Below are 15,494 nucleotides of genomic sequence, written 5' to 3'. Positions count from 1 at the left end.
CCAACCATTTTGAAGTTAGAAATGTCATGGTAAGGCAAGTGAGAAGGTTTTCAGAAGTGGCCAACATGGATTCACCAAGGGAAGATCATGCTTGACTAATCTGATAGCCTTCTATGATGGCCTGACTGGCTGGGTCAATGAAGGGAGAGCAGTGGATGTTGTTATCTTGACTTCAGTACAGCATTTGACACTGTCTCCCATCACATCCTCAAAGACAAGCTAAGGAAGTGTGGTTTGGATGAGTGGACAGTGAGGTGGATGGAGAACTAGCTCAACAACAGAGCTCAGAGGGTCGTGATCAACAGGGCAGAGTATAGTTGGAGGCCTGTAACTAGCAGTGTTCTGCAGGGGTCTGTACTGGTTTCAGTCCTGTTTAACATAGTCTTCAATGACCTGGACGAAGGGACAGAGTGTAACCTCAGCAAGTTTGTTGATGATACCAAGCTGAGTGGCTGATATGCCAGAACGGTGTGCTGCCATTCAGTGAGACCTGGACAGGCTGGAGAGCTGGGCTGAGGGGAACCTCATGAAATTCAACAAAAGCAAATGCAATGTCCTGCAGCTGAGAAGGAACAACCCCATGTATCAGTACACGTTGTGGGGGTGACCTGCTGGAAAGCGGCTCTGTTGAGAAGGACCTTGGAATATTGGTGGACAGCAGGCTGACCCTGAGCCAGCAATGTGCCCTTGTGGCCCAGAAGACCAGTGGTATCCTGAGGTGCATTGAAAGGACTGTGGCCAGCAGGTAGAGGGAGTTTTTCCTCCACCTCTACTCTGCCCTAGTGAGTCCACATTTGGAGTACTGTGTCCAGGTTTGGGCCACCCAATTTAAGAAGGATGCGGAACTGCTCGAGCAAGTCCAGCAGAGAGCTACGAAGATGATCAGGGGACTGGAGCATCTTATGAGGAAAGGGTGAGACACCTGGGTTTCTTCAGCCTGGAGAAGAGAAGGCTGAGGGGGGGATTTCATCAATGCTTATAAACATCTAAAGGGAGGTGTCAAGAGGATGGGCCAGACTCTCTTCAGTGGTGCCCAACGACAGGACAAGGGGCAATGGGCACAAACTGGAACACAGGAAGTTCCAGCTAAACATGAGAAAAAACTTTCCTGTGAGGGTGCCAGAGCAGTGGCACAGGCTGCCCAGGGAGGTTGTGAAGTCTCCTTCCCTGGAGATGTTCCAAACCTGCCTGCATGCATTCCTGTGCCCCCTGCTCTAGGTGTGCCTGCTCAGGTAGGGAGGTTGAACAAGATGATCTCCAGAGGTCCCTTCCAACCCCTACCAGTCTGTGATTCTGTGAGAAGGTCTGCCTTATATGGTGTTCAGGAGAAGCTGACATACAAAATCCTAGAAGGCTTCATTCAGATGGCCATACCCTGCCTTGTTGGGGCTGTTGTGAGGTTCAAGGGGTGTATATCCTTATTCTCTAGCTTTTGCAGTTTTGAACAAACAGGAGGAGTTGGTCCTTTTCTCCCTGTCCCCCAACGGGCAATATGAAAAGTTAGGAGACTCAAGTCTGCTGAGCAGCTACTGCTGATTTGCTGGTGCTGGTGGATATGGGTCATAAAAATGTGACCACTACATCTTCTGCAAATCTTGCCACTCCGAGGGTTGTACAATGCACAGTTTTGGGGGTTTTTCCAGTGGAGAGTGAGAAAAAGTAGTGATAGAAGGGTGTAGATGTGCATGACCTGACAGTAGTCAGGTATGTGGAATTTATATTGAAGAGGTTGGATCCTCCTGCAAGAAATTAAGTTCTCAAGCATGAGTAGTCTCTCAGTTTTTACATGTGGGCGGTTATATGTGTGAGTGGAGTGAAGCAGCTGAAATAAATTTGTTTTCATTGGACAGTGAGCTAAGCAAAGATTTCAGTCTTTCTCTCTGCATGTTGCAGCTGGAGATCTGTGATGCTTCCTTGACTTTTATTCTTAAATCTGCAGTATTTTAAGTATTAAACTACTACAGATCTAAGATTACTTTTTATACTAGTCTTCTGGAAAATTTACAGAAAAATACTATAAATTACTACCCAAATAACAAGACATAATAAAATTTAAAAACTAGCAGTGACGGATACGGATGTATTTGCAAGACATCTCCCTCTGTTCCAAGATTTTTATTTCATTATTTGACTGCAGCATGCTACCTGTGCCTTTGGGGATGGTAATTTCTGTAGTGTGATGATAAACAAGACTCACTGGCCGAAGAGAGGTCCTCTTGACATTGCTATGGTGAATGTACTTCATCACAGTCTTGTTCATGTTGTCACATAGTGTAGCTTATATGAAGCGTGAATGGTGTGTTGGAAAGATTAATTTTGTCAGGTATACTTATGACAAGGGTAGCTAACATCTCAGAAGGGAGAGTTTACAAGCACTTGCACAATTAGCCCAATTGTTTTGTTTCATAATTAATTACATTTATTCATGGATGAAGCTGTGGTTTCTGTCTGCATGTAGAAAGTTAATCTCTTATAGCCATCGTGAAAAACAAGATTACTCTTCTGGAACCACCATTGTTTCCTGTGAAGAAGGTAATCTTAAGTCTTTAGAATCCTAATGATATTGTGAATGCATGAGTGTGCATAATATATGTGACCATAGTGTTCTTGGTTTTTCTTTTAAGTTAAACCTCAGAGTACTATACAATGCACGCATTTTGCAATACTTTCAAGACAAGAATAGGAGGACAGAGTTGAGTCTGCTGACTGAATTCTCTTTGTGTCTGTTTGTTAACTGGTAGGACAGGTATTTTTGTGTTATGGAAAAAGGCTTGATTTTTCATGTCAAAACTATTTATCTTGAATTTGGTAGAACTGGATTTTGGTGATGGATAGCTGGGAATAGCATACACGTACATAACTTAGTATTCTTTATAGAATTCAAAACTTTTCTAATAATAATTAGTAAATTCACTGTGTTACTATTAATGTTAATTGCATGGATGTGTGCATAAAGTGACCTTGAGAATACATTGGCATACTAGTAGTGCCTCTGGCATGTTGCATACTAAAACACAGGTAAATAACTCTGATCAGTTTATTCTTTTCTAACACTCTGTCTCATATTCAAAACCTTTTAAATAGTTTAGTTTAAAAGTCAATGGTGCTAAGAATAGTTCAAACTTAAACTTCTCAGATTTAAATTTTCCTTGTGATTTTGTTGTTTGAGTCTTGTAGGTTTTATAGTATCACTATTTCCAAAGTTCCTGCCTTCTTTCTATAGGCAGCTTTCCACTTCTGTTCACAGCTCAGCTTTGTCTCTACACTTTCTGCTACATCTTGAAAGGAGCTCGTTTTAAATCTCACATCTACTTTGTCAGCTTTAGGAAGTGAGTCAGAGCACTCAATAGATGATAAACTTATGGCGAGCTATACCCATTCCTTAACCAAGAGATGATCAGCATATTTGGTAACTCTTCTTTCTAGTCTGGCATGAGTCGCAAAATTTCTCTAATCGCTCTTCTGAGATTTTGTTTAACATGGAGGCAAAATATATCTAAGATGATGCTTAAACCTTGCATTCAGAGTGAAACTTTTATTTTGATACAGTTATATATGAACAGTCCTTAGTTTCCGGTGGAATTCATAAACTTTACAAAAGCAATCTGTAGGCAATTGTAAATTCAGCATCTTGAAAAGCATGCATATGGAAGTAAGGTAGAATGTGTGGTATGATGCTAGCTATTGAAGATTAACAATGCACCTGCTAACGGTAACCCCATTTGACAAAATAATTGCCTTCTGCATTTGACTAACTGAAGCTTTACTTTTTAAAAACCCCATTTATTCTGTTACACCTTCCATGTACAGAGATCCCAAGTGCTGTCATCTAAGACAGAATAGGTAAAGACTATTGTTCATTAATAAAATGATTCGTTGAGAATAAAAAGATAATTAAGGGGTTTATAGCTAAATGACTAAAGATATAAAGTGAAAGATAAAAATAAGGCTTTTTAGCTTATTAAAAATGTGCATTGAAAATGACAATGATAAAATGCACAGAAAGTAGTATGTTTAAAACAATAAAAATGAGACAGTGAACATAGGAACATCTTAGATGTATTTAAGTCCTAAATAAAGCTGCTTAATATTTATTCCAGACTCCTTAAAATCCTTACCTAAAAGCTAAGATACCCTTTTTTCCCTCCTATTAATCTCCACACATGATGAAAACTCCAACCTTGGTTTGGTGTTTTGCTTCCTTTCCCCTGCTAAAAAACTTAGCAAACCTTGAGGGTTACAGATTTCCTTGAGGCAGTACTTGGGTCTGCTTCGCCTACTTGAAGAATTGTTTCTAACTTGAGTCATCATGATCTTTGATGCACGCTTGCTGGCTGCACGCTGGTAGCCCTCAGCCTGTGGAGCTGAAAGGTTGGCTTTCACAGGGACGTGTCATGAAGGTGCAGGAACAACCAACATGCACTGTTTTTCAACTCTGTTTTCCCAAATCATCTGTTCTCCCCGCAAAGTTAAGGTGATCAAACACTTACCATCACCTTGTCATCATCTTTTCTTCCCTTCTTCCTTTTCCACAGGACCTATCTCTTCCTACCTGTTTACAAATACCATCTTTTGATTCTTTTCTAGGTTGGAGTTAAACTTTTTTTTAATTACAGTTATTTCATTTACTCTTCTCAAAAGTAAGATACATTGCTGCTGCTGTTATCCAATATGTTTTAGACATTTAGACATTTAGACTCCTGCACAGTACTGCTGTGCTCTGAACTCAAGGAAACAATATAAAAATATACCAGGATGTTAGCAGTAATAAAAATTCAGATTGTTGAGGCACAGAATCCTTTTAATATATTTCAGGGTTCAGTGATGTATCAGCTGCTTCTGGGTGGCAGGCAGAAGTGGTTCTCAAGTGTTTGATGGGAGCTGCAGGAATGAGTGTTTCCATACAGCAGTTTCATAAGATCAAGACCTGCCCCCGTGGTTCAGCAGAGTGACCACACGGGTGATTGCTGCTGAGTAAGAGTGAGACCCCAGAGCCAGTCCTGATTTGGCACAGCCTGTTGCGTATGAGGCGTGTGAAGGAGCACGTGCAAGGGAGAGGCATGCAACTGGGCCATCATGGGCTGGGGATGCTTAGGAGTTGATGCTGTGCCACAGCAGTGGTGTGGAAGGTGTGAAGGAAAACGGCTGTATGTGTTCATCAGCTATCAGTAAGTTGTAACTCATGATAGTTTGCCTGTGGTGCCTAGAGTGACAGTGACTGTGTTGTGGCTTATAACTTGCCCAGGGTAAGCCTGGGATCCTGTGGCCTGCTGCCATCCTTTACTTGAGGAAAATAATTGTACAGGAAAAATAACTCCTTCCCCCTTTCTCTGGTGGAGGTTGGTTGACTGGCTTGTTTCTCCATGTTGTTGCTTTCTGTAAGGGAAAAATTGTAGCAGTTATTTAGGTTGATAATCAAATTCGTTAAAGGGATTTTTATCACTAACCTCGATGTATCCAGGTAACTGCATTATCCCCTGCTCTGGGGACTCTGCTAACAGCTCCATATGTAACAGGAGGCAAGCTCTTATTTTTCAAAGAGAAGATTGTTAGGCATGGTCTACTGTTAGTGTGGGACCTGAACAATTTGTCCTACGCTGACAGGCTTATGAACTGCTTACAACCATCTATCAAATTGGTTAAATTGCTTAATTCTTATATGTGCAGTGCTTCTTGTCCAGAGCAGTGGTCAATAATAATGCACAAGGTAAATAATTTTTAGCAGTATTAGATGGGAATATCTACAGAAGAGAAGTGTCTCTTAATGCAAAGATCTTGGGATAAGCTAGACAGCACTAGTGTTGACACAAGTGGGAAGAGGAATGTAGAGGAATGGATTAGTTCCAATTACCTAATGACTAATACTTTGGTATGTTTCATTCCAGAGTAATTCTTTTATTACAAAGTTAATTTTTTTCTGCCTCTTCTGCTCAGGAAAAGAAGTGTTAATATCTCTTTATATTGTTGTACAGACCACTTTCTGATTCGGAGCAGATCAACTTTTTAAAGAAAACGAGACTATATATTCAGCAGCAGAAGTATGATGAAGCGGTAAGTCTAGTTTTGCTATATGCCTTCTAGAAACTTTCTACGGGAAATTCTGCTATATGTAAATATTTAGATTTGTTTAACTTGAAATGAAACTGGGAAATAAAACTTCTCCGTCCTTACGATGCACATCTCGCTTATTAACAGAAATAAAATCCCACTGTGAGTGTCCAAAATTTTGCATTTTGACATCAGTTCTAATGAATAATACTGACTTGCTGTATTTTTTCTCATGCTTCTTAAATTGTTTGTTACCATTCTGTAGTATACTAACACACACAGTGTATGTTTTTATTTTCCACTATAAAAAAGGGTAAATTGAGTGAGAAACCGAGGAATGTAGTTCATGTTCACATTTCTTAGGCTGCTGGTTGCATGAAAGCAACTACGATGTCTTGCTCCATCATAGATCCTGCTTTGTTTTGTTCTTTTACCTGAACCAGCTGTTCTTGTTTTTAATTTCACATTTCAGTTTGTCAGAGACTGGGAGCCATATGTGGAATCATTCTGTGCTTCCCAGTTCTGGTACTACTTTCCCAAGCATTCACTACCACTCACTGTGCAACAGGATACTCAGGTGCAGTTCACCAGTGCTTGTATTCTGACATTCACAGAAACAATTTGTAGAGCTAAATGATACACAGAAGTCTTTTCATTTTAACAGGTTTAGTTTGGTCACTGACCAAATGTGTTAAAAAGTGCATGAAAAAGTTGAATATATAAGATTACTTTTAACCTGCCAGATGCATGGCAGAATAATTCCTTTACATCTTAGGGTTCAGCTCTTTGTTTTCCCTAATATGTTTCTCAGGGTAATAAATTACTATTTTATGTACAAGACCGCTAAATCTATTGTATACCTTGTGCCTCTTTATTCACCGCATTGTAAATTGGAAATAGCTCAGTTTAAATCAGTGGATCTATTTTGCTGTGGGAGCAGGTTTTCTTTTTGGTTTCCTAATGCTACTACTTGTCTCCTATAAGTGCATGTGTGACAGCCATTTTATACATTTCAGCAGTAGAACCTGCAAGTTTGTGGTGTTGGTTATATATAAATTTTACCCCTTGTTTTCTTGAGTGTCCCATGTGTTTGAGTTCACTGTTAATCACTAACACATTGGGCTTGTGCCTGTGCCCTGGTTATCCTCAGCTTCCTGTACTGCAATTCAGAAAGGTGGGTGCATTACCAGTTGCTGGGTTATAGATGATTCTTTTCCTCCTCAACTCTGCAGGTCTTTGCATTGCAAATATACATTTGTAATTGTATCCTCAGGAATGACATGATTTTGGGTGAGTTTGCCCGTTGGCAGACTTGATCTCTTCAGTAGTTGACGTACCTTTTTCTCTGTTGCTGTTGGTCCCAACTGGATACCTGGACACGTAAAGAAGCATCATCATGTACACTCAATTTCTTACTATATTCTTCCTTACAGATGTTTTAGTTGCCAGAGAATCCTCTGTGACCACAAATTACATAGCTGAGCTTCCCATCTTTGGGTAAATCACAGAGGCCAGCACAGCTCTGTGTAAGGAGCGACACTCACAGTAGGAAAAAGACACAGTGTTTATCATGGTGTCTCCCCAGTGGAGGTACTGAGTAAGGGGACCTGTGATTAGGCTGGGTACAACCCTTCCTGTGTCCAAATGATTTGGATCCAGAGAGCCCCAAGCAGCTGCTTTGTGAATGAGACTGGGGCTCCAGTTCAGTCTCTGAATTCACCTCTGATGCTTAGGCAAAGGGCTGGGGGTATTAGGTACTACTGAAGTGGAGGACATCAAATCCCAGCAAGAGGGTATTTCAGGCTGTGGAGAGTGACCACATTTCAGCAGCATCCATAGTCTTCCTCTTATGTAGATATTGTACCTTTAGAAGCACATGACTTCTTTTCTTTGGGTGTCACTTATAGTGGAATATATATATTGTCAAATGCTAATGGGAAAAACAAGTGGCATGCTTGGTAGTAGGTGATGTTCAATGTGTGCTATCGTTGTAGCTTTCACCATCTGACCACTGTCATGGCCAGGGGGGTGGCAAAGGAGCCAAATGATGATTGACTTTATGTCCAACAGGAGTCCAAAGCAGTGTGTACTCCAGGAGTTGGTGCTGGCCAAAACACTATACCTGAGCACAGAGAAGGACACACGTGCAGAGGGTGGCAGAGCTGCTTGAGCTCCAGTTGCTGTCAGTTAGGTGTATTTGTGGAATGGAGCTTACACTATTCTAATCTGTTGCTTATATATTTTGTCTGCCTCTAGGTATCTCTGTGCAAAACCCTTATTAACCTTGCTTTGGAAGGCTTGTCTTATTACCATACTTACGATAGATTATTCCTGGGTCTAAGTATTGCAATGGGTTTTGTGGGCTGGACGACTTACGTGATTTTGGTGATTATCAAGGCCCATACCAATTTGACCAAGGCTGTCCAGACTAATAATAAGGTAGGTTGGAAACATGCAATGATATTTTTTTCCTATCAGTTTTCAGCATTGTATGTATGCTCAGTCTCTGTGTGGGAGACCAAATTGCACACCTTCCACTTCTGTTGTCCACATGTGAAAACTGTCAAGCTGTGGAGTTTTCTAGCTACTGTAATCCTGCATAGTGTTGCTGCTTGGTCCATTTATTAGGAGCAGTATTTCTAAGCCATGTAAGTCTGAGTATGTAATACTGTTTTCTCAGTTTCTTCCTTCCTACAGCCGTGCATTTCACCAGATGCTAATGCAAGTAAGTGTAAGCAAACATAGTGTTTTAAAACTCTTGGAGGGTCCGTCTTTAACCAGAAGCCAATTTTCAGCATTAATTGTGGTAAAGTCAGCACTTTGTCATAATAATACTAGTTTGGAAGACTTCAGGCTTCCATTTTGATTTTTGTTCTTTACTGTAAGGCCAAAAAAAAAAAATATTAGCATGTAAATTACTTTATTCCTGTCCTCTTTGGCAATGTGAAATTGGTTTTTCAGAAGATGTGCAGTCCAATCATGGCATTTTTAAAATGTATAACCTGTTTTAATAAAAAGGTGAACTGTGGTTCCACAGATCAGCTTGCTGTCTTGGTCTTCATGGTTTGCAATGGGGCAGCAGAAGACATCAAAGATGAAGGAAGCTCTTTTTGACAAGGTTATTATGGTTTGATTTTTCACAAAGTACAAAATTCTAGGAAATTTGTTTAGTTTCAGTCATTCATCAGGAAAAGAGATATCTCAAAAGGTGAACAGGCAAAAGGCTGGCATTTCATTAGGGAAGAATTAAAGCCTTGGAGGAGGGGAGGAATCTCCCAAACATCAAGAATTTGTTTCAGAAAAAAAGGAATTGTTTCATTTGGTAATGTAAATCAGAATGAGCACTCACTTTGCATCTTTACTGCCTTCGGTATATTACTCTGAGAAAATTCCTATCATGCTGTCTTGGGGTTTTTACTACTGGCTGAAATGAGATAGTCTTGGCCTTTAATGAAAATGATCAAACAAAACTGAAATGGAAAATATTTGTAAGTGCTGTACTGCATGATTTAGGTTTTCTTTCATCAAATATCTGATAAGAAATAATCCAAGATGCATGTTACGTTAGATATGAACAAAATAATTACGACAGACTAAGTATTAGGCATATTAATAGCTACATTAAGTGAAAACTTCACATTTTTAGTTGACATCAGATTTTCATTTGGTATATCGATTTTACTTGTTGAAGACAAATTTTATGCTAGTGACACTGGTAGAAAAAAATAGATTTCTGAGTCTTCGTCCATAGAATTTTTCTTTCCCTGGTTTTAGTAAGAGGCCCTTTACTGTAGAAACCAATTTTTTTGGTGTTCCTAAATACTTAAGGAATCACAGTATGAGGCTAGTGCTTCATATATGGAAGTTACTTGGTTTATAGCTAATACTGGAGCTACTTAAAGAATTTTGCTGAGAAACTAATCTACCATTGACAAATAGTCTTCTGCAAAGCACAGCCTTATAAAATCTGAAAGGAGCATCTGAATAATGAAATTGCATATTCTGTATATATCATCTTTAAAAGTTTTTGGCTTCTTATGCTGCATACGAAAGAACTTTTTTTTCTTTTAGTGTGTTGTTTTGCTTACCAAGAAGCCTAACCTTTTAATCTATTTCTAAACTTCCACAGAAAATGCAAATCTAGTTTTTCAATGCATGACCAACTCTATCGGACTCTATAATATTTATGTCTCTATATGGAAAAAAATGTTGATTGTATGTGTTTGCTTATTCAGTGATAAATTATATTGTGTGCATATCATATCTATAAATATTCATTCTGTCTATGTGTCAGCAAATGTAAAATTTAAACCTAATAAAATTGCATTGGGTCAGCTTTCTATATGACATATTTTTTTTCTTACTTTAATGGCATATCTTAGCAGAAACTCTATCTTAAAAATCATTTAGAACTTGGATTTGCTGTCAGTTTAGATCAAGGCAGTTGTATGTCAGTTATGGGGGGGGTACCAGAAAAAATGCTAACCCATCTATGTGAACTGCTAAATGAATGTCTTTTCTTCTCAGCATATTTAACATAGTCACGTATCTGTCTACATGACTCATTCAAAGAAACTGGCATTCATGTAGAAGAAAACAGTGTCTTCAGTCATTATCTGCACAATACACTAAAGACTGCACAGTCACTAAAGCTGCCTTTGCTGTCAAGTTGCAATACATAAAGATAAAATTGTTTATTTAAAACTTGTACATAATATTCCTGTACCAGTAATTCTTCTGATATCTGCATGTCCCTAAATATGGAAGAGTAGTTTAATGAGCAGGTAAAAGGCAGAACCAGAGTGATAGTTTAAATGCTCATCTTTGCACAAACAAGAGATTACTGCTACCTGATGATTAAGGAGTAGGCTACCTGGCTGAAATAACCCATTTTAAAAACTTCCTTTCTGTCTTTGATGTTCCTTCTTACAGCCCTCACTCAAAGAAACATGTTCTTGGACTGAATGTGGGAATGTGGTGGGGAGAATGTTCTAATCTCATATATTCCTTTTTTTTTTTTTTTTTTAAGAAAAGCCCAAAGCTGGCATTATAGGTTAGGTTTAAATATAATAACAGTTCTAGCTATGCTAGGAACCTTCTAGTGCCATGTGACTCTAGTCCTCTGTATTTTGAAATTGTAGGTTCTTTGAGTAAGACTGTCTTGCCTGTGGAAGGTTGGTTACAAGCTTCCTTCAGTAGCTGTCCCTAGATCCTGAACTGTTGGATTTTTTCCAGTAGGAGTTAATGCTGTATATTTTAATTTAATTAGTTCTCTCACAAATGTCTCAAGCAGGAGGAGGAAATGTGTGCTAATGGAATTTTCATTAAATGTTTTGACCGTAATGCTATGAACTTGAACTCAAATGGTTATGCTCCAAGTCTGTTTCTAAATTTAAGAGAGTTCATTTTTCCAAGACCCCTAACATCTCCAACTTCCAATGCATTTCAAGAATCCATTGAACATAAGTAACACTGCATACACTGGGCTTCCAGATTATGCAAGTGTGCCCCTGCCTGTGCGGATTTTACTGCAGGACCTTATGTAGAGACATATTCAGAATTAGATCTTCAAATCTTACTGTTGTTTTTCTTTATCTAGCTGGAAACAGCATCCAAAGTTGGGTACATAGACACAAGGCAGCTTGAGTGGCTGTGTTAAAATAACATTTGCTTTACTGTGTAACTAACAAATTGGAAATAGTACATAGTTTAAAACATTTTATTGCTGTTTCAAGAATGTTTGTCCAACCATTTGTTTTTCAGGAATCTACTGTTCTCTTCTACGGTTTTGCCTTTGTTGGAATGATAATAGCTTTTTTCCTGTTGATTCAAACATGTCCTTGGACATACTACATATACTGTCTCTTGCCAGTACCACTATGGTATGCAGTCGTGAGAGAGTAAGTAGAGAATGTATTTTACAAAGAATGCTTTATAAAACCAGGTCTGTACTTCCTTTTTGTTGACAATTAACTTTTTCCCATAAGTTTGGGAGAAAAAGTTAGATGTAATTTTATTAAACTTCCTGAAATGCTTCCTGAGACATTCCAAAGGGCTCTGGTTTATATTTCACTTGACGTGTAGAGTAGTTTCTAAACTGATTGATACAGCTGCCAATTCTAGAAGATACCTTTTCTATTAGCAAAATTAAATTAATGCCTTTCCAAGACAAAATGTTTTTAGTACTCTCATAACTGTAGCAAAAGGGTACTAAAATCTTGGGTAAATACCTGTAGCAGCTGACTTCTTTTGTAAAATGGGACAGGTTGTTCCTTTTTTTCTTCAGTAATTTTGAAATAGTCTGATACTGCGAAGTGTCAAGTATGCTGAACTCCAACTGCTTTTGAGAACATGTGCTAGTCATGTGGAAGATTGTGCTCTGATACTGAAACAAACTTGTCTTGTTTGCGTCTCCTTTTACTCCAATTCCAAAAATACTTGTTAGCTTCTGATTTCTATTACTTACCTAATCTACTGGCAATTCTGTAGATACTAACTTGGTATTATTCAAAGAAAATGAGACCAACTGCAGTTAGATAATGAGCTGCCTCATAAAACACTGGAAAAGCTAACAGGACTTTTTTTTTTTTCTTTAAAGCAGCCGGTCACAAGTGGTGTTCCCCAGGGCTCAGTACTGGGGCCTGTTCTATTTAATATCTTTATCAATGATCTGGATGAGGGGATCGAGTGCACCCTCAAGAAGTTTGCAGATGACACCAAATTGGGTGGGAGTGTTGATCTGCTTGAGGGTAGGAAAGCTCTACAGAGGGATCTGGAGAGGCTGGATCAATGGGCCGAGGCTAACTGTATGGAGTACAACAAGGCCAAGTGCCAGGTCCTGCACTTGGGTCACAACAACCCCATGCAATGCTGCAGGCTTGGGGATGGGGAGGAGTGGCTGGAAAGCTGCCCGGTGGAGAAGGACCTGGGGGTGTTGGTCAACAGCCAGGTGAATATGAGCCAGCAGTGTGCCCAGGTGACCAAGAAGGCCAACAGCATCCTGGCTTGTATCAGAAATAGTGTGGCCAGCAGGATGAGAGGAGTGATCGTGCCCCTGTACTCAGCACTGGTCAGGTCATGTTCAGTTTTGGGCTCCTTACTACAAGAAAGACAATGAGGCGCTAGAGCATGCACAAAGAAGGGCAATGAAGCTGGTGAAGTGTCTAGAGCATAAGTCTTACGAGGAGCAGCTGAGGGAACTGTGGTTGTTTAGTCAGCAGAAGAGGAGGCTCAGGAGAGACCTTATCGCTCTTTACAGCTACCTGAAAGGAGGTTGTAGTGAGGCAGGTGTTGGTCTGTTTCCCAAGTAACGAGTGACAGGACAAGAGGAAACAGCCTCAAGTTGTGCCAGGGGAGGTTTAGATCGGATATTGGGAAAAATTCTTCACCAAAAGGGTTGTAAGGCGTTGGAACAGGCTGCGCAGGGAAGTGGTTGAGTGACCATTGAGTGTCCATCCTTGGAGGTATTTGAAAGATGTGTAGATGTGGTGCTTAGGGACATGGTTTAGTGGTGGACTTGGCAGTGCTAGGTTAATGGTTGGACTCGAGGTCTCTCAGAGTTAGGCTCTAAGGTCATAAAGGTCTTTTCCAACCTCAATGATTCTATGAATGTGTTGTCAGTTATGATGGACATTAAGCACAACATAACCAAAAATGTTTATTAACTCAGAGTTGATTTACGTCAAGAATTTTTTGATGCTTGCCCAATCACTGGTGAAGATGTGCCAGAAATGGGATGCAAAAAGCTGGAGGGTTTTATTGTCTATTTTATGTCAAGTAAAACTGGGCAGAAGGAGCCTCAGGCTATCACCCACTCTGTTTCTAAACAGCAGGCAGTATCAGCAATACCTGAAACATTTCTTGTACTCTGACTCCCTCCACACCCTTCAAAGGTAAAATCTTATACTATTTCTGTTTTTTAAAAATAATGACTATCTTGTTCCATCATTTTGAACAGACTTCGTGTTATTCAGGACCTTGCCACAAATCTCTTGTCACTTCGTATCAGTCAGTCTATAGGATTCTTCTTGGTTTGCACACTGGGAACTGAAATACTAGTAAGTATTTTATCCATATGTATCAACAGGGTATCTCATTGCTAGCATTCTACCTCTTTGAGGAAATGTAGGTTCTATTAATGTGCTTGTTTTTCAGTCTTCTGTTGGATTTTTTTTTTTTATTAGGTCTTCAGCTTTTTCTACCGCTCTACACTTACTATTGGTCTTCTTGTCTTTGCTGGCTGGCCAGTGATTGCACAGCTGTGGGTTCAAGCAAAGGTACTGTATTACTTTGCTTAAAAAGAGCGTTTTAAATGGCTAACAGCTGTTTGCATCTCGGGATGTTGGGACTGGTCTCTTTGGAATGGTGCTTTAGATTCTTTTTCAGTTATGCTCTTATTCTGAACTCTCTCATGAGCAGCATGTAGCAAGGCAAGGGAGTTCAATATGATCTGGATATATCTGTTATATAAGTAAGACTGCTTAAGAATTTCAGGGTAGCTATGAGTTAACTATCAGTTTTCTGTTGTTAATGATAACTGAAATTGTTTTATTTAAAATCATGTGAAGCATACATAATTTGTCAAATTGTCACAGTGACAAAAGCATTGACATGCATGATTGGTTAAAGTACCACCATTTAAGTAGTGTGATCATTTATTGAAAAGAAAACATTTGATGATAACTGAAAAAATGCTTGTCAATTCATTATTGTCTGCAATCAGCTGGCAAGCTGCATTTCTCAGAGGCAGCTTTCTGTCTGTTTTCCACAGGAAAAACATTCGCTTTTGCAGATATGGGTGTGAAGTGGCACAACCTTTAATAAAGGAGACATTTCTTCTATTAGTTTATTCAAATATCACTTATTTCACAGGATACCTAAAACCTACAGTTCTGGGGTAACATTAACATTTTAATTAAAACAAAAAAAGTTGGAGTCAAATTGCTAAGTCTTGCTCTGCAAGAACTGTCAAGATGATGGAGGCTTATATTTGTTTATTTACAAATATTTTTTATTGCATTTGAGTAATCAAGTAACTTGTCTTAAAGCTGGGTACACACAGATGTTGTCTTGCAGCACTGAAAATTTCTCTTCAGGAGCTTGACTCTGACATTAGCTTGAAAACTTTAAGTGATATAGCTCTTAATGTTTTTATTTAGAGTAAAATACCTAGGATAGGGACTTTTTTTCCCCTTCCTGTCAAAGAGTTTAGAGAACTACTGAGGCGATTATGGTGGTTAAATCAAAAGGCATTCAGATTCAAAGAGTGGAAAACATTACTATATTGGTAGAGAGCAGGTGATTAGTTAGGTGCTGCAAACTTCTGATGAGATTAGTTTTATTTCTTTCTTCCATAATGTTACTCCTCAGCTTTCTGGCTACAGCAACGTGTATGAAGGCCACACTTTGAGAAAGTGCTTTTAAGTATAAGCTTAACTGTAATTTGC

At 39.2% G+C, this 15,494-nt stretch overlaps 1 protein-coding gene across 2 annotated transcripts in view; it reads left to right on the top strand.

Annotated features, from left to right (window-relative positions):
- PIGN (phosphatidylinositol glycan anchor biosynthesis class N) overlaps positions 1–15,494 on the top strand; it is a 107,993-nt gene that overhangs the window by 54,738 nt on the left and 37,761 nt on the right. For both annotated transcript variants that reach the window (XM_064443450.1, XM_064443451.1), the window contains 5 exons: positions 5,973–6,051; positions 8,305–8,487; positions 11,812–11,948; positions 14,006–14,105; positions 14,232–14,324. In XM_064443450.1, coding sequence (XP_064299520.1) covers positions 5,973–6,051; positions 8,305–8,487; positions 11,812–11,948; positions 14,006–14,105; positions 14,232–14,324 — 592 coding nt within the window. The remainder of the gene's footprint in view (positions 1–5,972; positions 6,052–8,304; positions 8,488–11,811; positions 11,949–14,005; positions 14,106–14,231; positions 14,325–15,494) is intronic.

The sequence above is a fragment of the Phalacrocorax carbo genome, chromosome 2 (genome assembly GCF_963921805.1).
Source record: "Phalacrocorax carbo chromosome 2, bPhaCar2.1, whole genome shotgun sequence".
Classification (NCBI taxonomy): Eukaryota; Metazoa; Chordata; class Aves; order Suliformes; family Phalacrocoracidae; genus Phalacrocorax; species Phalacrocorax carbo.
Note: the sequence above shows the minus strand (reverse complement) of the source record. Positions and strands in the feature narration are given on the sequence as shown.